The sequence below is a fragment of the Folsomia candida genome, unplaced genomic scaffold (genome assembly GCF_002217175.1).
Source record: "Folsomia candida strain VU population unplaced genomic scaffold, ASM221717v1 Fcan01_Sc018, whole genome shotgun sequence".
Classification (NCBI taxonomy): domain Eukaryota; kingdom Metazoa; phylum Arthropoda; class Collembola; order Entomobryomorpha; family Isotomidae; genus Folsomia; species Folsomia candida.
Window position 1 is genome coordinate 1,621,425 of NW_019091210.1, and position 22,046 is coordinate 1,643,470.

Genomic DNA, 22,046 nt, shown 5'->3' on the forward strand with positions numbered 1-22,046 from the left:
AGGATTGCTACAATTTATAATAAACCATCGCCGATCAGCTACTTTAATTTTGCACATTATTATAAGAATGCAGAGTAGCATAGACGTGTGAATAATGGTTTAAAATTTCGTATTAAGTTTTTGTAACACTTTTCCATTTGTCGATGCTTGAAATACGGAAGTTTTTATCGCTGATCGTGCCAGTAAAACTTGTACCCGGTAGGTCCAGCAAAATTTCATTTCTATCTACCCGTGAAGATAACCTTACGTGCCCCTGTGTCCCAGGAAATATGTTTTAGAGCAAATTCAGGTCTCGCCCGCTGATTAATATTCGTTGGTAGTGATTTACCGAACTACGTATACAACTTAAGGCAAAGAAAGTTCCATAAAACGCGCCAAAATGTGCTAATGGAAATTTTGTCATTTGAAATTTGCACTATTTCTCGGGTTAATGGCTACTCAACGCTAGAAAACTTCACAATTTACCGTTTGTCAGGTTCAGATGTGAGTTCTGGACACATGCCAATTTTTCTGGTCCAGTAACTTGAGCCTGGTTTGATATAATGATGAATTGCCGTTTTTGAGTGGGAAAACGTCTTCAAATCTCTCTTCCGGTTTTTTTATAGGCGTCAAGCTGCAGTACCTGAATGATTTCACCTTCCTATCGTGGAATTAGTTTAGTTTTACCGTCTGAACAAAAGGAGGAACGAGTGAGAATTAAAATTCGAAGGTGGTCTTATCATTTTGGCTCACCTACTTTTCAGCAATTCCTCCATATCCCCGGTAATTCCTAACTTACTCAACCCAAACTTACCACCAGAACTGGTAGTGATATCACTCATCACCATGCATAATATCACTCGATTTGAATAATCACGAACTGAGCTGCTTAAATATCATAGTGGTCTTAAGATTAAAAATCACACCCTACATAAGTCGTCACAACAGGTCGTTTACCTTTTTTCAATGTTAAATGTTACTATGCATACTCTGCGAATATAATTTATACTCCTAATGAATAAAATCATAAGGTACATAAGTCGCCACGACCATCATATTTACCGTACCGTAGGTACTAATTTGTAGCCTAACAACAACACAGGACCGGCTATAAGTACAGAGTGGCTATCTTGGGTAATCTTGTTTTGGTTATACCTATTTACATACGTGCGTTAAATCATTTAAGTTCGTGCATTAAACGCAAGCCATAATTGGAAACATGGTTATTAAATTTTGAAATTCTAGCGTCTAGTCTAGACCCGGCTATTAACCTCTTAACGACGAAGTACACACATTTGTGTAGTATTATATTTTTCCGTTAACGACGAAATACACAAATGTGTGTACTGCAAAAATTTCCTTGACACCAAAATTTCTCAAAAAAATGAGTATTTCCTTGGTATTTTGTGGAAAACTCGATGGTGCATGAAAAGTGGATTTTTTCGATATTTTTCTCCCAAAATTTTGGAATTTTCCCTATACCGACCAATGTTAAATAATGGATTTTCGTGTTTTTCGTCAAAAACTCGAGTTTTGCAAACTGGTGGGAAATTTTAATTGGTTGCTATCAAGTATAATTATGAAATCAAAATCGTACCGAAGGGGAATTTTATTTAAAAATTAGCAGTCTGAAAGAGGTTAATCAAATTTCAATAGATACTTGAAAAATACATATTGCGTATAATAGGCACATACATATGTGGTTTTGTGGACATTTCTTTGTGTGTACTTATTTAAGTACTTGTGGCAAGTTCTCTCATAGTTGGTACATAAATATATTTAGCTGTCACCCTAATTTTGCATAATGCCCACTGGCCAGGACATGATTACATACATATGAAAATATCCAAATGTCGTGGTCAATGAAATTTGTCTTGTGGGATAATTACCGAAAATATGGTACTTATGTTCCTGCTCGCTTGGCTGTCAACCCAAAACTACGTTGAATGATGGAAACAATATTTGACTGGCATCTCCCGCTTTTTTAGTTTAACTGCTACCCTGAAATTAGAAACACACATGTAGAAACTCGAATCCGTTCGAAGGTTATCTTGGATCTGGAGTATTTCCATAAAAAGTAGACTCCTAGTCCATAAATATTTCTTTTATTACACATTCTTTTTTTAAACTATCTATTTGGCAGTAACTTACCCCTTGGATCGCTGCATTCCGGTGATACCCAAATCTGAATCTGACAACATCTTCGGAATTCAAACATATGCGGGAACTATATCAATGCTTATTTCGAAAAAGATTGCGTCGGCAAATTCATACGGATTGAACCAAGCGGTTTCTACAAATTAGCCGAAAACAGCACGAAAAATATTCCTAGTAGGCTCGATCAAATTTTTACAACCAATGAAAATTTGATCAATCAGAGGGTACTACATTTCCCAAGAGCATCAAGATCTGTCATTATCAGTGTGGCGTACTTTCCTCCTAATAATACCAGAATATATTGAATTATACATTTACTTTACCATTGATAATCTCACTGACATGATTGCTTACACGTTTATTCAGACACGTGTTATCCACAAAGTCAAGCCCAAACTTCTTACCAGTGAATACATATGTGTGACGTGTCTGAACTTGCAAGATTACCAATTTGCACAAAATATGATTTATGACACTGTTAAAACTTATCTGCAGATACATTAATGGGCAAATTATTTATTTATGGAGTATTTAATACATTCATGCACTTCGTATTACGGGATATGTTTTTTTAATTCATACAAGGCACATGTACGATGTACATATACTTATGTAACGGGTGTCCCGGATATAGATAAAATAAACTAAGAGTTATACAATATTAAAACTGCTTTGTAAAAACTCAAATGCAAAATTTATCCCCGTAATGTTTCTAAGAGCTAGTAACGCTACTCATGAGTTGCTCGATCTGTTTGTATTCAATTGGGCGAATTATTTTGGAAGCATGAGAATTATGCTCTTTTCCCACTTTCTCCGTCACAGTTTTCCAACTTTTACTCAAATTAGTTTGAAACGTTGCAAATTTTTAGCCTCCTGACCTCGACTAGAGTATTGTCGATTGTAGGCAAGCGATATCTTTCCATGTCCACGAGGATGAGAGACATTTGGTGGCTTGATTTATTTGGGAGGATTTTCAAGATTTTTTTGCTTCAAGTAGGTGGTCGCAATTTTGCATTCTGACACGCTGATAAGTCCGACCAAAATAAGATATCTTCTGTTTTCTGATGCTTATGTATGTAGGGTGATAACCGTTTTTTTACAAACTCGTGCAGGTATACGTTGTGGTCATAGACCCACCTGATTTGGAGGGTTCCAAAATATAGCCAAATTCATCCTTGGCTTGAAAAATTATGCAGTTTTTGGAGATTTTGTTATTTTCTTTGATTTCTGTCCATCATCTACTTCACAATGACCTAGTGCATGGAAATATTCGCCTCCCAGAAATTTAGATGGCTCAAAGGTGGCCTAAATTTCACCGTCAATGACTTTGAATTTCTCCAGGCATTTTATGTGCATTTTTGGCAAACTAGTTTTCGTACATTCTTCTTGCCCACTGAAATAATTGGGAATTTTCTTGTTTGCGTTAGCAGTGAACCCTAGTTTATGGGCTTCAATTCGGAAGTTCCGAATCGGAACACGGTAGAAGGATCAATTTCCAACTGTTGACCAGAATTGTTAACGTTTTTTTTGCATGTATTGAAAAAGTTGTACAAACCCAGCGTACTGCTAGGGGGAGGATTTCCCAGGGGTGTGACCTGAATTGTATTTAAATTTTACTTCGGAAGTTTCCGCATGCATTCTACTAACGAGGTAAAGTGTGAATTTTGAAATCCTCTCAGCAGTGAAGTTGTCCTGAATTTTTTTGTTATGTCACTCACAAGGAAACATACCGAGGTGTCCAACGAGTTAAGGGTCGACATCTATACCAAAATGACCACAATACACGACTTACTAAACAAACTGAAGGAATTTCCGTGTAAAATTCACTTTTCGTCAAGTTGTGACGATATTTGTGACGAGCGCATGACCATCGGGTTGCCAGCGGGAGAGGTCGGCCGATGAACGATCAGGTCGACCACAGAGAAGCGTCGTCGTCTTCACGTCGTCTTCAGAGATTTTGAATTCTTTCAAATTTTGAAAACCACTTGAAATTTTGAGAAAATTTCAAAAATTTCTCAAAATTTCAAGTGGTTTTCAAAATTTGAAAGAATTTGAAATCTCTGAAGACGACGACGCTTCTTTGTGTTCGACCTGATCGTTCAGCGGCTGACCTCTCCCGCTGGCAACCCGATGGTCATGCGCTCGTCACAAATATCGTCACAACTTGACGAAAAGTGAATTTTACACGGAAATTCCTTCAGTTTGTTTAGTAAGTCGTGTATTGTGGTCATTTTGGTATAGGTGTCGACCCTTAACTCGTTGGACACCTCGGTATGTTCCCTTGTCAGTCACATTTTCGTGGTAGTGAAAAACCTGCTTAGCGACTTCTTCACTTTCACCCATCAGCATTTTGCGAATTGAAGTACCATCGTTTTCAAACTTTGAGGACTTAAGCTATCACAATTTGTCTTTCGAATGACATAAATTTGAATTTTGTGTTTTCGCGGGTTCTAATAGTTATCGTCTCATTTATATCATTTAATTTATATCCGGGACACCCTTTACATATTTATATACGAGTATTTCTCGATTATTAACTTCTTGGGCAGTGATGAGTAAGCCGTCGTTAGTTAGGTTGAATATGTTTGGATTATTTTAAGCCACTTATTACATAATGAGAAGTAATCTACATAATTCTGTATATGATGAGGACCGAACGCTATGTGCCACTAATAAAATGAATTGAGTTGAATTTAAGCCACTTATGTACATACATATAGCCTGTAAGCAAACTTGTCCACATCTGTGCAGAAAATCTTCGCAAAACTTGTACAATTTTTCAGATCAGTTAGTTGGGTACATTTGCACATACACAGGCTAGTAATCAATTCACACCCAACTTTTTCTGGTTTAGATAGTTATGTACAAGCGTAAACAAAACTTTAAAATGCCTATTACGACGTCAAAACTGTTATTAATGACAGGGTTGCTCATCACCGTCGGAATTCACGCAAGTTTTGGAAACTTAATTCCTGGAGAAATTGAAATTCATGCCACAATTTATAGAAATACTACTCGTACAACTATTCGTAAGAACAAAAGAATAAAAATTATTTGAATTTAATTATGAAACTACTTAAATTATTGTATATGTATAACCGAGTTTTCGTCTCTTTATAAACCTACCTTATTGCATAAGATATTAACATATTTGAGTTTTTAACAGAATTTACTCGGTTCGACCCTTTTTCTAATCCGATTCCCGGAATTTTGGGTACGGAAATTTGGGTCTCAGAAATTTGGGTATGGAAATTTGGGTATCGGAAGTTTCGGTCTGCAGAAATTTTGGTCTCGGAAATATGGGTAGCGGTATATTTGGGTATGCAGAATTTTAGGTATGGGAAATTTGGGTATGACAAAAAATACTTTTCAACAATTGCTCTTCGGAAAATGCGGTGGCCTTAAAAGGGCCGATTATTTCCAAAGTAATTACGTGTGCTACAGTATGTAACAAAATTGTAGATGCAATGACGTATGATATTTATTTCGATATGATCCCCAAATTTCTAAAATTCCTAACTTCGGGAACAAATGTCAAAAGTATCTACGGATAATTTCCGTGTCGTCGATTTTTAACGTCACAGACAGGTCAAAGGTCAGCATTTTTTGAAAGATTCAAAATGAGAAGCCAAAAACTAAACTCCATGGATAATTTTTTTTCGATTTTCCAATATTTTTTATTGGACGCGGCAAGGCCGCACGAAAAAAATGAGCTATCGTATGACCTGTAGGATTTGTTTTACGCCCAGGACAGTTTTGAGGTCTAAAACCGTGACCGTGGCGAAATTCAAACAATTGAAAAATACAAAGGCGCATGTATTCAATGTCAATATGGTTTTGACTTGGTATATGTATTAGCTACCGCACAACCAACGGCCCTATTAAGGGCTACTAAATTTTCCGAAGAGCAATTGTTGAAAAGTATTTTTTGTCCTACCCAAATTTCCCATACCTAAAATTTTGCATACCCAAATATACCGCTACCCATATTTCCGAGACCAAAATTTCTGCAGACCGAAACTTCCGATACCCATATTTCCTCATACCCAAATTTCCATACCCAAATTTCTGAGACCCAAATTTCCGTACCCAAATTTCCGTACACCTTCTAATCCATCTCAACCGAATCCGAATTTTTTGGTTAAATAAATATTCTCGTTATTCGGATTCGGTTCTTTATCCGAAATTTGGATAATCCACTTAACACTTGTCTTTAACCATCTTGTTGTTTTTAAATATTTAAATAGCAATATTTCATTCCCTGGATCGTTGCATCCCTGTCATACCGAAATCAGAATCTGGCAACATGAGAATCTATAAAATCGAAACAAACGAGAACTGTATCAATATTTATTCCCGAGACAATTGCGCCGGCAAATTCATCCGGCTTCAAACAAGCGATGTGTACACGAACATCAGCGACATGGCGGCACATCGTTGGGACGACGACGTTTTGGTGGCCAATGAGAAAATGGTCGTTACTTCAATCGGGCCTTGTTTGGAGAAATGTGACCCTCAAAATTGGGCCGGAATGAGGAACGATATTTTAACAAACGTTACGTTTTATGATGAGACAGATTATAAAGGTGAGAAGAGAATTATCTATGTAGGTCCCAAGCTTTGGTTTCATTATGAGACCAAATTAAAGTAATAAACATTTTTGTTGCCCGTGCATGGTTTCTCCTAAGGGGATGAATTATTGTATTTACAAAAATCAGAAATTGGGGAATTGCATGCAAGTTTGCCACGACCTTGGTTGTCAGTCACACATCAGAAATAAAATAAATAAATTTTATCTTGTTCTTTATCTCTGCAGGTGAGGAATAAAATTTGAAGATTAGTTATTTATGGGATATTAAAAATTTGATTGGCAACCAAATTCGTGGCAAAATTGCATGCAATGTTCCAAGTTTAAATTTTTTTGTTTATGCTTAAGTAATTGACCTCTCGAATCTTTTAGGAATGGAATATACCCACTCAATATCTGGGAAGCAGTGCGTCCCAATTAAATCAACGGACAGAGGGCGTGGAGAATCGAGGGTGTGGAGAGGGTCCATTAAAATTTCAGGAACTGCCTCAACCACCTGTGTCGAATTACATAGGGACGCCACGTGTGGGGGGGAGTCGGTCCTATTAAGGCCAGGATATCCATACTTGCATGAATTATGGCTGTGGGGCTTCGATCTTGGACATATGTCTGCAGCGCAAGCCAGATCGATGTCCCTTTGTGGAGCTACCTGCCCCGTAGTCGAGGGCAAATTCTCAACGACGGTGACAACGGTGCTGGAAGAACCAGTGACCAATCAGTCTGATTTTCAATCTCATGAAAAAGTATGCACCTGTCAAGGAGAAGAACAACCATGGCATTCACCAGTGTGGGCTATTCTTTTAATTGTATTGGTAATTTTACTCGTCCTGTGTCTTGCCGGGTTTGGTGGGTTTTATTTGTTTCAGAAGTATCGCAGTGCACGCCCTCTATCTTACCAAGAACGTTGCAACGTTATTTACAAGTCACAGTCGGAAAACCTGTAAATGGTTACTTTCTGAATGTATTTACATACTTGATCGTTTTTTAATTAAAATTTCTTGATCGTCTCCACAATTGAATAGAAAAAGCACGTAGATATGTATTCAATTTATTTCAAATATGACATCTTTGATCATCATAATTATAACTTGTAATTTATAAGTACATAAATTTGCACCTATAATTTTCGGATTTTAATTGTTTTTAATCCTCATTCTAATTCTAATCCTAATTCTCTTAAATATGTATGAACCAGACTAGAATTGCATGACTATAAATACTTTGTGAAACACGTATTGCATGCATAATCGAACAGACGCATCGACCAGTGACACTTGGAGTCAATATTTATCATCCGTGGGGCCTCCGACCTACATATGCACAACACACATTTACGAATCCCCCTTCCTCAAAAATTAGAACCACGTTACATTGATGGAAACCGCACGTTGAAATTCGAATCTGTTAAAAACTTATCGTGGATGAAGGCAGACAGATAAGCACACGGACCGAACAGATATTGTCATGCTGTACACGATACATCTACATACATACATACATACATATCTCATCCTCAAGCTTGAAAAATTGTATTACACTTACTCTTATTTGGCTATTAATAATCTCGCACTTTTACAAGATTAATTTCACGTTCATCCAGAACCGTGCTATTCATCAAGTATGTATGTAAATGATATCTTTCAAATAAACTCTTACCAGGAAATATGTGCGACGTATGTATGCATCTGAACTTGATCTACAAAATATGCAATACGTGTACAACACTTGGTAAAACCTATTTATATGCATATATCTGTAACTGAATGGTGTACGTATTTATTTATATGTAGTGGCTACTAAGACATTCACGTATATCGTATTATGTAATATGTATGTGTTGCAATTATTAATTTCTTGAATACTGATAAGCATGTCGATATTAAGTAAGCAGTGATTGGTTACATACATATGTATGTACATATTTACATAAGTCAAACATCAATGGATTATTTTAAGTCATTTATTTTACAACATTTACGCAAACTTGACTATATACACATATTTGTGGACAGGTCTTGTCACAAGATTTTTGTGCACAAAATTTGTGTAATTCTTCAGATTACTTTGCTTTTACATTTGTATTTGTACATATTTAAGTCAGTGCATAATTAATGCATGAACAACTTTTTAACTGATTTAATTTCGTATAAAAGTGTAAAGTAGGATTTTCAAAGAAGTTTATAAAATGAATACTACTGAGGCAAAAGCATTAAGAATACAATTTTTGCTTTTCCTGGTCGGAAGTCAATCAAACATTAGATCCTTAAATCCTGGAAACATTGAAATTCATGTCACAAATGACACTATTCGTAAGAACGAAATAACACAAATTATGTGGATTACATTTTTAAGCTGCTCAAATCAAACAGAGATTTCGTTTCGCCAAAAACCGATTTGAATATTTTATTAATAGTTTTTTTTTAAATATCCGCATCACAGATACTTACCATGTGGATCGCTGCATACCCTTCATACCCAAATCTGAGTCTGGCGACATCAATGGAATTCAAACGTATGGGAACTGTATCAACATTTATTCCAAAGAAAACTGCGTCGGACAATTCGTCCGACTTCAATCTGGTGCCATGATTCAATTCGTCTACTTCAAGGCGGTAGATAGTTATGCCTACAACATTTTGGATGACCATGAAAAAATGATGGTTGGCTCGATCGGGCCGTGTTTGGAGAAATGTGATCCTCAGAACTGGGCCGGAATGAGGAGCCATCTTTCAACCAAGTTTACCCTTTATGAGGAGGCAGACTATACTGGTGAGGGACGGTCCATAAATTATGTCACTCGAGAAGCGGGAGGGGGGTCCAAGGCTCCAATGATATCCTGCCTATGTGACACATGTTAAATTGAGGAGGGGGTCTAGAAATTCGCAATTTTTGCGTGACATAGTTTATGGACGGCCCGTTAGAAGAGAATATGAAGTTAATAAATTAAAGTAACGATGCAATAAAAATTTCAGGAATCGGATATACGTACTCAATATCTGGGAAAGCGTGCCTCACAACCCCACAGGTGCCGTTGGAATCCATCAGGTTTTTACGGACTGAAAAAAATACAACCGCATGCGTCGAATTACATGATGACCCTAAGTGTGGGGGGAACTCGGTCCAATTACGGCCTGGTTATCCATACCTGCATCGCATATGGTGGTGGGGCTTCCATCGTGGGCAAGGTGTTGCTATCTTCGCCAAATCGGTCTCACTTTGCGGATATTCTTGCCCAACAGGGATGAACAGTTTTTCAACAACGACGGTGATAAAACCCACGACAACAACGCCCACAACGACGACAAGAACCAAACCTACTGGGACGACGCCATTGGAAGAACCGGTGACCAGTCAGTCTAACTTACAGATTCATGAAAAAGCAAGTAACTCGCAGGAAGAGCGACCGCGGGAAGAGCAACCGACAGATTTACCAGTGTGGGGCATGATGTTCATTGTATTGGCAATTTTACTCATTGCCGTCTTTGGTGGGATTTACTTTTTTCAGCGGTATCGAAATGTACATCCTCCAAAACCAAGAATGTTTCGACGTCATTTACAAGTCGCAATTTGACAAATCTTTATGTGGACACTTTTTACGTTGAATAAACTCTGTATCTCTCAAATGCGTCTAAATTTGCAAATGATGTCGCACAAATAATTCCACTGTGCATAATTGATTTCATGTTAAAAAATGTAATATTATTGCATTATTTTGTGCTACATAATTAATTTTGTGTGCGTTTTTATGCACCTTTTTTTGCGTTTTTAAACATTATAAAAATTTAATATCTTTAATTTAATGAATAGAAATATCTGCACAATTTCGGTAAAACTGTCCGTTTTCGGCGGCCCATTCCCACTGGAGTACACACCGGTCACAGCTGAGTCCTTGGGGCAGTTGAACTTGAACCTGGGTGATTCCATCCCGGTCAATCTCGTACACTCAGAGGGACCCGTCCGCGAAACGGAGTGGGTTTGCTCGGAAACAAGATTCGCTCTCATACCCGGTTCGACTGTAGTCGCAAAGACGGAATTCATGCCAACCACCGTGCAGGGCTTGCCAATAGATTTGAACGTCGACGGTCTGTCCGACAGTGTAATTTCGAACGATCAGACCGCGCTCGTGTTCACCGCCGATTTCATGCCGTCTCGGGAGCGCTTGGGTGATTGGGTCGCCGCAGAAACCGCATGCATTTATGTTGGGGTAGGACACCTGTTTAATACAAAAGTAATTAAATGACAGTTTTGCAAGCTAGTTTTACCTGTTTGGAAGTATTGTTTTTTTGAATAAATTTTTTTTGGGTACGATTTTGATTTTACAAATGCACCTGATGGAAACAAATTAAAGCTTTCATGATTTCTTCCAATAGTTCTTGATGAAAACGAAAAATCAGCTTTTTAACATTGGTCAGTATCGGGAAAATTTCAAAATTTGACAAGACAAAGATTTTTTTAAATAACTTTTTACCATCCAGTTTACCATAAAATGCGGAAGGCTCTTATTTTTATGATATTTTCTTATCAGAGTAATTTATGCAGTACACATACATACATATTTATACACTTCATCTTTTAAAGTACTACACAAATGTGTATTTTGTCGGTAAGAGGGTATAAATGTTAATCTCACCACCACAATGGAGTTCAGTGTCGTCCGCAATATGCCCCGGATTAGCCCAGGCGTACTCAGGGTGTCGCCATAACGTTCCGCGATGAGGGGGGTCGTCAATTCGACCGTGCCCCAGACAACCAGCGACGAACAATGTCAGACAGAGGATAAGTTTCGACATTATGTAGGGCTGCAGGTTATCGATAGACTAGTTTTCCAAGAGTGAAGGGGACATGCTTTTATATACAAAGCGATAAATGGATAATAAAGTAGACAAAAGGATGAACTCATCGGAAGAATGAGTGGCGTGACAAATGAAATTAGTTCTACATACGTCGGAATGATAAGAAAGACACAGACTTGTTGGACTAAATAACTGTCACGTTGAAGTGTCAATGAAAACATTTTGGTGGTAGTGATTGATTGTTCAATTGATTTGCACGTGACGAAAATAACTGGCCCAGGTCTCGCCTTAAATTATCGGGACGGGACGGCACATGTAGATGAGAATAGGTCGGGCCACGGGTCAACCCGACTAAAACCTGACCCGCCCGTAGCCCGGTCGGGTTTTCAAATGTTCCAGATGAGATAGATAAAGCTCAGAAATGTTGTAACCTTCTTCTCAATCCCCCTTTGATCTACTCATCCTCAATGCTGACAATACCGTATGTACAAATCGCTAAATATGATTAAAAGCATTCTAAATCTGTTGCATGCTATATTTATTACTGGATTTAATGTTCAGAAAAGTTTTACTTTGTTATAGAATTTCGAAATATGAGACAAGATCGAGACGTGATATGTATCACTACGAAAATTTGCGAAATTTCGAGACCAGACGAATATGCAAATCTCGTCCCGATTAGAGCACTGGTTGAAACAATTTGTCCACAGATATGTATTTGCCGAAAGTAGGGATTTTTCTCGGGTTTCAATGGTTATAGATATTTTGGTCAACGGATTCAGAGGGCCCCGAACTCGAAAATCGCCATCCAGCTCACCTCTGCAAACTACGTAAATATGCCGTCATGATTGGCACGGACCTCGTGATCGCAGAATGGTATTTTTCATTTGTTTAATTCATTAATTGACGACTATAAAATTAGCTGTCTTAATTGACTGCAAAGAATGCGGCGACAGACTGTGAATGATGAATGGGTATATCATGTGCCGTTGTCATTGTGATGTATATTGCCATTGAACTGGTTTGAAGAGCCATTAATGATGATACTATAGCTTGGATTTGGTTTGCATATAAATATAACTGTCATGTCCCATTTGAGATTTATTTGCTTGTCCGTCTCGCTGGAAGTCAGAACCATGTCGAAACTTTTGTTCGTGTTGGCAACGGTGATTGGGTGCTTGTCGGCTTTATCTCTTGACCACGCTCATCCTCGCGTCCCGTCCATTACAAGATCCTCAGCAGAAAAAAAATCCAGGCTCGCTTCAAATCGCTGGAGTGGAAAGTTGTGGTAAAAATTTAAAAACTCGCAATTATTTATAAATTTTGCACAACTTTCATAAAGTTGTGTAAATTTTAGTAAATTTTATAGGATGACACAATAACAGGATAAACTTTATCAATTTTTGTCATCCATGTTAAGTACCTAATATAAATTGTGCATAATTAAGTTTTGCTACTTTTTCTTTGTATTGTTTTTTAAACAAGAACCCTGCATCGAAATAAGGAATCTTGAGAATGCTTCCCAAAACTAATAAATAAAGATTCCGGAATTTGTAGTAGAAATATTCAGTAATAATTTTTTATCCTAATTTTACCTACAAATTAAGGTGACGGAATAATTCTTGACGTCCGACTGGATGGATGCACCGCTGCCCCATGTCAGTTTCGTCGAGGACAGTACTACAGCATTGGTGCCGACTTTATAAACGGTACGTAAAGAATTATGTACCACATACAATTAGCATAATTGACTTGCAATTTACACCATAAATGATATGTGTACACAGCCGGCACCGAGGAATATGGGACCGTTTACTTCAAATCGATTACTTACAAAGGTAACGATGTTCAAATTGTCGCGCCAGATGCGCACATTCCCAATGTAAATCTTCAACCAAATCAACAATATCGTTTCAACTACGACATTTACATTCCGCCCACGGGTTTTACTGGCGTAAGTAAAAAAAAAACGGCCACGGTTTTTTAAAATCGTGATTTATTTATAAAATGAGAAATGTTTAATTAATTAATAATTAATTTGACAATTTGGTTTCATTTTCTCAGGCTGAATCCGAGCTCCGGTTTACCGTTTACCAGAACATGAGGAGGCCACTCTGTGTCGTTATTCCAGCCACGATTCTATGAGTCTAAAGTATTAGCTACATATTTATCGGGTTTGGAGGTCTTTTACGTTTGATTAATATTAAATTAAATTGTATGTAAAGCTCACGTCAAAATTTTCAAAATTTATAATAAAGTGAAATAATAAATAAATCGATGATTAAGAATCATCCAAGGATGATTTTGTTTTTAAACTTGTGTTTTTAACAAACCACCAGTACCAAAAAATACTCTCTTAGCAGAGTATATAATTTCTATTGTTTAAATCGATAAAAAAATTTGCGGTCCGGATTAATTTTAATATCAAGCGGGAGCAAATTTCATACCGAGAACTCAATAAATAGTTGCGTGACTATGCCAGGTTCAAAGTGGTTGTATACATAATTCCGGATATGAGCAGCACAACCGCTAGGCGCTACGGCTACCGAACGTAGGAAATTTGCCAGCTCTTCACTGCCCTGTTGCACGAAATGTGTGGTGGCTGGTGGCCATGTATTTAGACAAGTTTAACATAAAAAATTAGTAATATCCTGGTAATTATGCATATACTTAATTTTCTCAAATATTAAAAATCGGCATTTCGATATTTCCAACTTGAGAAAATTCTATTCTCTTACATATGTACGTACTCTCAAGTAAAGAGATTTACCATACATTGTTTAAACCTGACTAAATACATATATTACCAAAATTTCTCACTTAACCAACACCCACCTTCAAACAATCACAACTCTGATGTAAATAGTAACCTCAATTTTGAAAAAATCACTCCCCCTAAATTTCTAGAAGTTTGAACAATGGCCAAACTTAACTACTATTTTCTCGTAATGCATTACTTTTCAAATTCTAATTTCATTCAACCTACTGCATCATTAAACACTCCAAATTTGGCATCTGTTCTTTCACCCCAAGCTGGTTGCCGATATTACCTCGTCTTCAACAATATTTCCACCTCGGACTTGCCAACTACCCGCCAAGTTCCTGTTACACTGACTAAACGTACTTTCTCAGAAATTTTTGAACCATACTTTTACAAAACGCCAAACACCTCGTACAGACTTGACATTTTCCAAAACCGAGGCTGGCTTTGCGAAATTGTGATTCAATTTGTCACCATAAATTCGTCAAATTTTATGAAATCTCATGCTCAGGCGTTATCGTATTGGATTAGAACACATAGCGATTCCTATTTCACACTAAATCATAAAACTATTTTCAGAATTTATCCAGATAATTTTTACTTTCTTTTAATTCCCAGTAACCCGAAAGTATTATTATCCAGCGTCACGAGGCCCCTTTATTTTCAAATATTCCGGCCTATAAAACAACTACCCGTCAAGTTTTCTGTTTTATTATTTCGCACGGAAAATAGGGTGCAATTATGTTACCAAAAAAGAGTCCCAATTCTACAAACGTTTGCCTGTACTATTATTGCCCTTTCAAGTGGCGATCAAGTATTATTCACCCCTTTAAACTACCCGCCACCTTGCGACATTAGCGCGGGAAAGGGAGGCTAAAGTGGGGAAATATGAGAAATCTCGGTATGCCAGCGGTTTCAAGGTGGTTCAGCTTGGCGACAGTATTCAAACCATTTTTATCCTGTTAGCAACATGTTTGGCGGTCTGTTTTTGTATCTTTGTCGGCGAGGATGTGAAACACAATTGGTCAAATATTGTGACGAGGATTGCAATAATTTGGGTAACATTTAACAACAATATGCAGTTTAGGCGTCGTAAGAATACACGGCGGCGAAACTGACCGATTTATTTACTAAGGTTATATCTAGTATAGAACATAATTACATTGTTATAATTGACCGCAATTTGACATAATTTGCATGTAGTTACCGTTAAGGTTAAGTAGCTTACTACATTACTCATGAGGTGGCCTAAAGGTGCGTTTATGCTTCACGTAATCGTCACGTAATCCTCCAAATCCGATTTTTTGATTGGTTAAAATTTTTAATTGTCGTAGTGATAATTTAGTTCAGCCAATCAAAAAATCGGATTTGAAGGAGGACGTGACGATGACGTGAAGCATAAACACCACTTAACTCAGCTCTACTTTTCCATGCTGATTCTCATTTCCCCCCAAGTACAATGTTAATTTCTATGAACATTGTAACTCTTATCGCATGAATAAATTATATACATATAGTTAAATTGCTCTTGTTCCACATTTATTTTCATACTTAAATACATGAACAAGTTACTTTATATTGGTTATGCTATGTCGGACAGTTTTCAAATTATACTCTATTTATAATTTGCAATTCGGAGTTTTGGTTCCAATCAGAAGCAAAATTTCGTTTTATTTGTTCTCGTTTGTCCCAGTTACATACATATCGCGATGTACATACATATGTATCGCCTGAGCTCTAAATTGTGTATTTGCTGATATGATGGTTTTCCAATCGATTCGAAAACTAATTGTATCCGGCGTCCGGCGCATTACTTTTATGTATATCCTCAATTTTAGCAAGGCTTTCGGCAAGTATTGCATCATCAATATTTCATATAAATTCCTAAACCTACCAGTACCACTCTTCTATGTACAGTAAATATTCTCACCTACACGTTCAAAAAAATTTACAAATCATGACCATGTCAAAGGATATTTGCCGACATGCAGCTTTCCTCATGTTGTTTAACTTTGAAAATTTTACCCACATCGAATTCGCAGTCGCATTACCTTCTCAGAATTTGGCATCTGTCCGAACACTTCTTGCAGATATTTCATAATCTTCAACAATATTTCCACCTTAAACTTACCAAGTACCCGCAATGTTCCCGTGACCCTGGCTAAACGCTCCTTGTTGGACAACTTTCGTTCAGACTTCTACAAATCAGATAACACCTCTTCACAAGTTGACCTTCTCGAAAATAGGGGCTGGATTTGTGAAATTGTGGTTCTATTTATCACCAAAAATTCGCAAAATTATACAAAATCTCGGTTGGCAAAAGTGTTAGGATATTGGATCATGAGTCAGAGTAGTTATCATTTAGTGCTAAATAAGGACCAGATTTTGACTATTTATCCCGACAATTTCTACTTTATCTTAATTCCTAGCAACCCAAATACTTTGTTGGCCGATGTAAATTCACCCTTTTACTCACCCCCCTTACTCTATGAAGGGCAACTACCCGTCAAATTTTCAGTTTTACTATTTCTCACCGAAAATAAAGTGAAAATATGCCATCAAAAGAGTCGATATAATATTCCAATCCTGCCAAATTTTTCCTGCATTACTACTGAAAATATAGAATTATTTACCCCTTCCGACTACCCGCCAGAATTGGAGTATCATTGGGTGGATTACCCAAGTACTGGGAGGAACCCAGAATTATCAGAAGTTTTAATTACCACAGTATTAAATAAACTTAACGGAACGAGACACGTAACTGGACCAAACAGCATTTCGTGCTACTATTTTCTCACGGAACCTTGTAACTACCCGTCATTAAGGCGTGAAGATCTTATCCAGGGAGGATTTCGGAATCAAATTGTTGTCACATCGTTTCCTGGTTTATCCTTCTTTTCATGCTATTTGGCATCAGGTGGGGTCATCTTTTCCCTGTATTTAGCGCCATACGACCCTATCGTGTGGATCGTCACGGTTGTCATGCTTATCTTGTCGTCCTTCCTCTTGACTGTTGCACTTTACCCTTTAAACAAACGGTTCTACTCGGTAAAGTTAATTTTGTACTTTTTCGGATGTCTGATCGAAGAGGTGAACCGCCTCCCTAAAAAGTTGACCAATTTCGTTCCCTTCCAATTCTTAAATATTCCCTGGCTCCTGGTTGGCATCGTGATAAGTAATTGTTATCTGAGTTTGTTCATCACCAATTTTAACTCGCCCCTTCCCGGGGAACAAATGGACACGTATGACAAAATTTCTTGTCAAGAAACACCCAAAACAGGTGAAAATCAGGGCATGATTATGGACAGATTTACATCAAGGTTGCTCAAACAGGACGACGAGACTGGAAATTTTACCACCGTGAAATTATTGGGAGGGTTCTGTTACACGATTTTATCTCAATTTACCCCTATGTCGGGAAGGAAATATTACTTTTATAGTTACAAATTATCGAAATATTTGGAAAACGAGGTGGTCTTGTACCCTTATAGGATTCCACAGCATTTACAACGTTTACTGAGTTCCCTGCTTAGTCCAAGGATTCGCTGGTATCCGGATAAGTTGAGACTTTCGGATGATGTGAGTGCCATCGGAGTAAATCGGCTTATCGAAGAAGAAATTTTGCAGTGTGACAGATCAGCTTATATCGGACCGTCGAGTGAGATTGACGCCTATTACGATTCCCTGAGGAGAAATTATCCCGCGAAAAAATGGTATCGTGGAGTCAAGACCATTTTCGAACGGCCGGTCGGATTTACTTTTCAAGTTGGACGAGAATCAAGGATGATCCAGTATTTTAAAATGTTCTTGGATGCCGGGATTTATCAGCGGGTTTCTAATAAGGGCTCATTCCATCTGAACCCACACGATCGTCGTCGCACCCATATTTGAGATATTTTCCACAATCTTATAGTAGATGCATGGTACAAAATAAACCATACCATAAAATCAAAATTTGAAAATTAATTTTTTTCGCAAAGATATAGCAGTTAAAGTAAAATTTGTAAATGCATTGAAAATGCTTTCGTAGCCAAAGTATAGATTCAAAGGGGTAGGTTACATTTACGGATTTCATTAATCGATCATTCATTGATAGAAAAAAAATTTTAAAATTCGAAAATTCGAAAAAATCAGAAATTTGAAATGTATTGAAAAACTCAATTATCGAGAAGACCGACAAAAATCGCTTATAGTGAGATAAGCCAATCGATGCCTTTGGGCCTGAGCAAACAAAAAAGTTTAAAACCTCACGCGATTTTTGTCCGTCTTGAAGTTTTGGCGATTTTTCGAAAAGGTAAAATTAACATGGGCTGCTTGTCTAGACAGTAGTAAATAATTCTGTGTTCCTACGTGGCCGGGAACATTGACAAAGCAGAAGTTGTGTGGTGTTCTCATATCAAAGAGAGGAAAATACATGGTCAGGCAGCCACCACCAGCGAGCAGGGTTTAGCACCACTATTTTCTGGTACTCGATCAAACGTGTTGCTTACAAATGGAATGAGCCTAAGGTCGTCCGTAATGCGACATTATTGCGAGAAAGAGAGACTAAACTGAGGAAAAGTGAGAAATTTCAGTTTTCTGAGCTTCCAAGCTGTTCAGCTTGGCAGTAGTATTCAAACTATTTTCATTCTGCTCAGCACCTGTTTGGCGGTATATTTTTGTGTAGGACTGTTTGAATATTTGAAATTCAATAGAAAGATACTCGTTAATAAGGCGATATTGACTTGGGAAAGGTGCAAGAAACGTTTGAAATTTAGATGTCGAAAAAGACTAATTGATTTTATAGGATGGAAATATGTAACTTGTTACTAACAACTAGATATGTATGTACATATGGATCTACACTCTTAGAATCCAGTATTAAAATTATACAAAGAAGTATTCATCCGGATATGTATGGTGTGAGTCACACCGTGTGACCCTATCAAAGTTGTATTGATAAGTTTATATCCTGTAGTAATACATATGTTATTATTAAAGTTTTACCATTTCGGTAGGAAATTGTTACAAGCAAGGCATAATTTTTAAACCTAGCGGTAGCAACTTTAATACCGATAAATAAATACCTTCGTGACTTTATCAGATTTGTAGCAGTGCATAGTTTTATTGAATTAATGGAAAAGTACCAGAAAATTGCTTAGTTTTTTAGCACACATATTTATGTTTTTGAAGCTACATACACAAGTCCATGTAGAAACCAAACATTGCAACATAACCTAAAATCTTTGAACACTTTTAATTTTAATTTTTCAAACGATTTACATTCGAAATCTGAATTATATCGATAAGTAGAAGAGATTAGGTTAGTCTTAAATTTAGAAGGATAGAAAATTATGAGTTATTTCAAACTGTAAATTACTAATTCACAATTTAATTGAATAATACATTTCAATATTCGCTTATCAGTTCATCACATTTCTTAATACACTTATCCAACAAAGCAATCTTCAACCCTTCGTTACCCTCAATTTTAACCTTTAGCTTACAAAAATAATATCTCGCCAACTCAAGAACAGAAACAAAGTCGGAGCAATTATCGTAAATCCAGGCAGCTTCACCCTTCCTCAATTTCACCGCGGAGGTAAACACTTTTTCATTGTTGTAACACAACTCTAACGTCGCAGTTCCCATGATAAAAGCCACACCCGCCATTTTTTGGCAACTTAAATCAGACACATTCGGATACAAGGAAAGACTATCAAGTGCATGAGGAATTGCATTAAGTACCAATTCATTACAACAATTAACTGCGCTTTGTCTGTTGGCGGGGAGTAGAAAGTCGTCCAGTTTTTCGGCATACTTACCCCAAACCTGTTCAGAAAATATTCCTTCATTCAAAATTCATTAGAAATTAGAAAAAATTGTTCATTAATTATTCATTTGCTGTATTCAAAACTTGAAAATAAATATTTTGTCATTGTTCATTTTTTATTCATTTTAGCTATCTCATTCGCCTTATTGAATGGATTTCTCAATATACCCCGCGTATTAAGCATACATAGATTAAAAATGAACAATGAATACAATTATTCATTCATTCTTCATCTAGATGAATGAAGTGAATAAATATGTATTTCTTCGATATTCATCCATCCAAAAATTTTGCAAAATTATTCACTCATTATTTACAAATTTATTTAAATGAATGAATAAGTTATTCATTTTGTATAGTACAGTGTGTATTCAGTGACAGCGGAAGCGTGGAGACAACGGGGCAATGTTCCAACGGTTATTGGGCGTACCCATCATCTGCCCATCATCATCCCATCATCATGTACAATGTTGATGTCCCCACAGCTTCCGCGGTCACTGACTGTATTCAACAAAAAAATGTGAACAGGTACTTCTTTCGGCCAGAATATTCTGGGCTGCGGGATTTGCAGGAGATCTTCCCTTATATCTCGAATTATGTTCACTTTTTGCAACAGGCGTCCCGCCGAGACGCAGAGGGACCGTTGCGTCTTTTCCGGGATGCCAAACGGAGCACAAATGTTGCCAACAATGGACAATTCGACGCAATTAATGCCCACAAGCCCGGCGACGTGGTAGCAATATTCATCATATTGAGCAAGACTAATTATATCCGTGTCGAGAAACTTGTTCATTCCGAACCCCATTTCTTTTATGGCATCCTTTATGATAAGTTGCTCGGAAGGATGTAAGGAATTGTAGCATTTTGCCAGGTTTCCAAACTTTTGGAGGAGTTGAATCTCGGTAAGATTTGAGCCAACTATGTATTTAGTAAAATAATGAAGATTGTTAAGATTGTTATCTATCTAGATATGTAAATATGTAAGGTTTTTCCTTGTCATTTTTAGTACGCTTTTAAAAACTTACATCCGGACAAAGTCCAATTTTCATCTGCTAAATGAGTATAAAATTCACACAAAGGTTTTTCCTTTTCTTTTGATGGTACTTTCATGTCATCCTCTAAATATATAGGTAAAATGTAAAAAAAATATGTTAGTAAATATGTAAATGTAACACTGAGGAGGCAATTCACGCATGCAGGCAACCTGTAAAATCCGTGCATGTTCTAATTTTATGATTTTATAAACTTGTAAAAATTAAAAATATGCCTTTGATCTGATTAAGTTTACGAAGATTTGCAAGCCAATTTTCTTTAGAAGTAAATATTTGTAAAGTTCACAGAATGTCATGAATTGTCTCACCAATTGCTTTTGTCCATAAATTATGTCACGCAAAAATGCTGGGTTGTCAGACCCTTTCTGGTCACGTGCTGTACCCCATTTTTACATGTGGCACACTTCTGATTAGCACGCAAGACTTCCCCCCCTCATGACGTAATTTATGGACGTCCTCGTTTTTCATTACCAATTGAATCCAGTGCCCTCGCTATCAAATAGAAGGCTGCAACCGGTCTCATAAAATCTGGATGAATGCCCAAAATCAGAAAATAAAAACTCCTACTCGTTTTCCTCAACTTGTCGAAACACCACTCCCACTCCGCACTGACATGTCGAACTTTGAGTTTAGACTGGTTGAATATTAGTTTAAAAAGGGGGATTATTTGGCACGGGTGCGAAATATATTTCGATACTTTGTTAAACAGAAATATTGTTAGGATGCAAATAACAATTGCGAAAATTAAAGTGATTTCCATTTTTGTTAAATGAAATGGAATATTTTATGGTATCCGAAGGGTAAGTAGTGAATGAGAGATTGATGCTTAAATCGCTTTATCCTATTCACACACATATTCCTCATCATTTTAATTAATTGCACAGAACTGGTTTAAAAGGATGTA

The 22,046-nt window shown here is 37.0% G+C and overlaps 3 protein-coding genes across 3 annotated transcripts; 2 read left to right on the plus strand and 1 right to left on the minus strand.

The window, feature by feature from the left end:
* The first annotated feature begins 4,945 nt into the window (after nucleotides 1–4,945).
* LOC118438038 lies at nucleotides 4,946–7,744 on the plus strand. The gene is made up of 3 exons (XM_035857724.1): nucleotides 4,946–5,165; nucleotides 6,384–6,722; nucleotides 7,097–7,744. The coding sequence occupies exons 1-3, from the start codon at nucleotides 4,997–4,999 to the stop codon at nucleotides 7,666–7,668; spliced, it is 1,080 nt and encodes a 359-aa protein (XP_035713617.1). The 5' UTR covers nucleotides 4,946–4,996; the 3' UTR covers nucleotides 7,669–7,744.
* Nucleotides 7,745–8,720: 976 nt separating this feature from the next.
* On the plus strand, nucleotides 8,721–10,357 carry LOC110857255. The gene is made up of 3 exons (XM_022105874.2): nucleotides 8,721–9,033; nucleotides 9,164–9,493; nucleotides 9,697–10,357. The coding sequence occupies exons 1-3, from the start codon at nucleotides 8,910–8,912 to the stop codon at nucleotides 10,293–10,295; spliced, it is 1,053 nt and encodes a 350-aa protein (XP_021961566.1). The 5' UTR covers nucleotides 8,721–8,909; the 3' UTR covers nucleotides 10,296–10,357.
* A 9,005-nt stretch (nucleotides 10,358–19,362) lies between these two features.
* Nucleotides 19,363–21,934, minus strand: LOC110857438 (botryococcus squalene synthase). The gene is made up of 4 exons (XM_022106032.2): nucleotides 21,614–21,934; nucleotides 21,116–21,208; nucleotides 20,623–21,008; nucleotides 19,363–20,089 (listed from the first exon to the last, which is right to left on the minus strand). The coding sequence occupies exons 1-4, from the start codon at nucleotides 21,900–21,902 to the stop codon at nucleotides 19,667–19,669; spliced, it is 1,191 nt and encodes a 396-aa protein (XP_021961724.2). The 5' UTR covers nucleotides 21,903–21,934; the 3' UTR covers nucleotides 19,363–19,666.
* Between the last annotated feature and the right edge of the window lie 112 nt (nucleotides 21,935–22,046).

What these genes read in the sequence shown, in the direction of transcription:
- LOC110857255 (XM_022105874.2), top strand. Translation starts at nt 8,910, where the DNA reads ATGAATACTACTGAGGCAAAAGCATTAAGAATACAATTTTTGCTTTTC. An exon ending in TGTCACAAATGACACTATTC is followed by an intron (nt 9,034 to 9,163) that starts GTAAGAACGAAA and finishes TCCGCATCACAG; the next exon opens with ATACTTACCATGTGGATCGC. An exon ending in TGAGGAGGCAGACTATACTG is followed by an intron (nt 9,494 to 9,696) that starts GTGAGGGACGGT and finishes TAAAAATTTCAG; the next exon opens with GAATCGGATATACGTACTCA.
- LOC110857438 (XM_022106032.2), bottom strand. Translation starts at nt 21,902, where the DNA reads ATGGAAATCACTTTAATTTTCGCAATTGTTATTTGCATCCTAACAATA. An exon ending in GAGGGCACTGGATTCAATTG is followed by an intron (nt 21,209 to 21,613) that starts GTAATGAAAAAC and finishes CTATATATTTAG; the next exon opens with AGGATGACATGAAAGTACCA. An exon ending in AAATTGGACTTTGTCCGGAT is followed by an intron (nt 21,009 to 21,115) that starts GTAAGTTTTTAA and finishes CTAAATACATAG; the next exon opens with TTGGCTCAAATCTTACCGAG.
- LOC118438038 (XM_035857724.1), top strand. Translation starts at nt 4,997, where the DNA reads ATGTACAAGCGTAAACAAAACTTTAAAATGCCTATTACGACGTCAAAA. An exon ending in TACTACTCGTACAACTATTC is followed by an intron (nt 5,166 to 6,383) that starts GTAAGAACAAAA and finishes ATATTTAAATAG; the next exon opens with CAATATTTCATTCCCTGGAT. An exon ending in TGATGAGACAGATTATAAAG is followed by an intron (nt 6,723 to 7,096) that starts GTGAGAAGAGAA and finishes CGAATCTTTTAG; the next exon opens with GAATGGAATATACCCACTCA.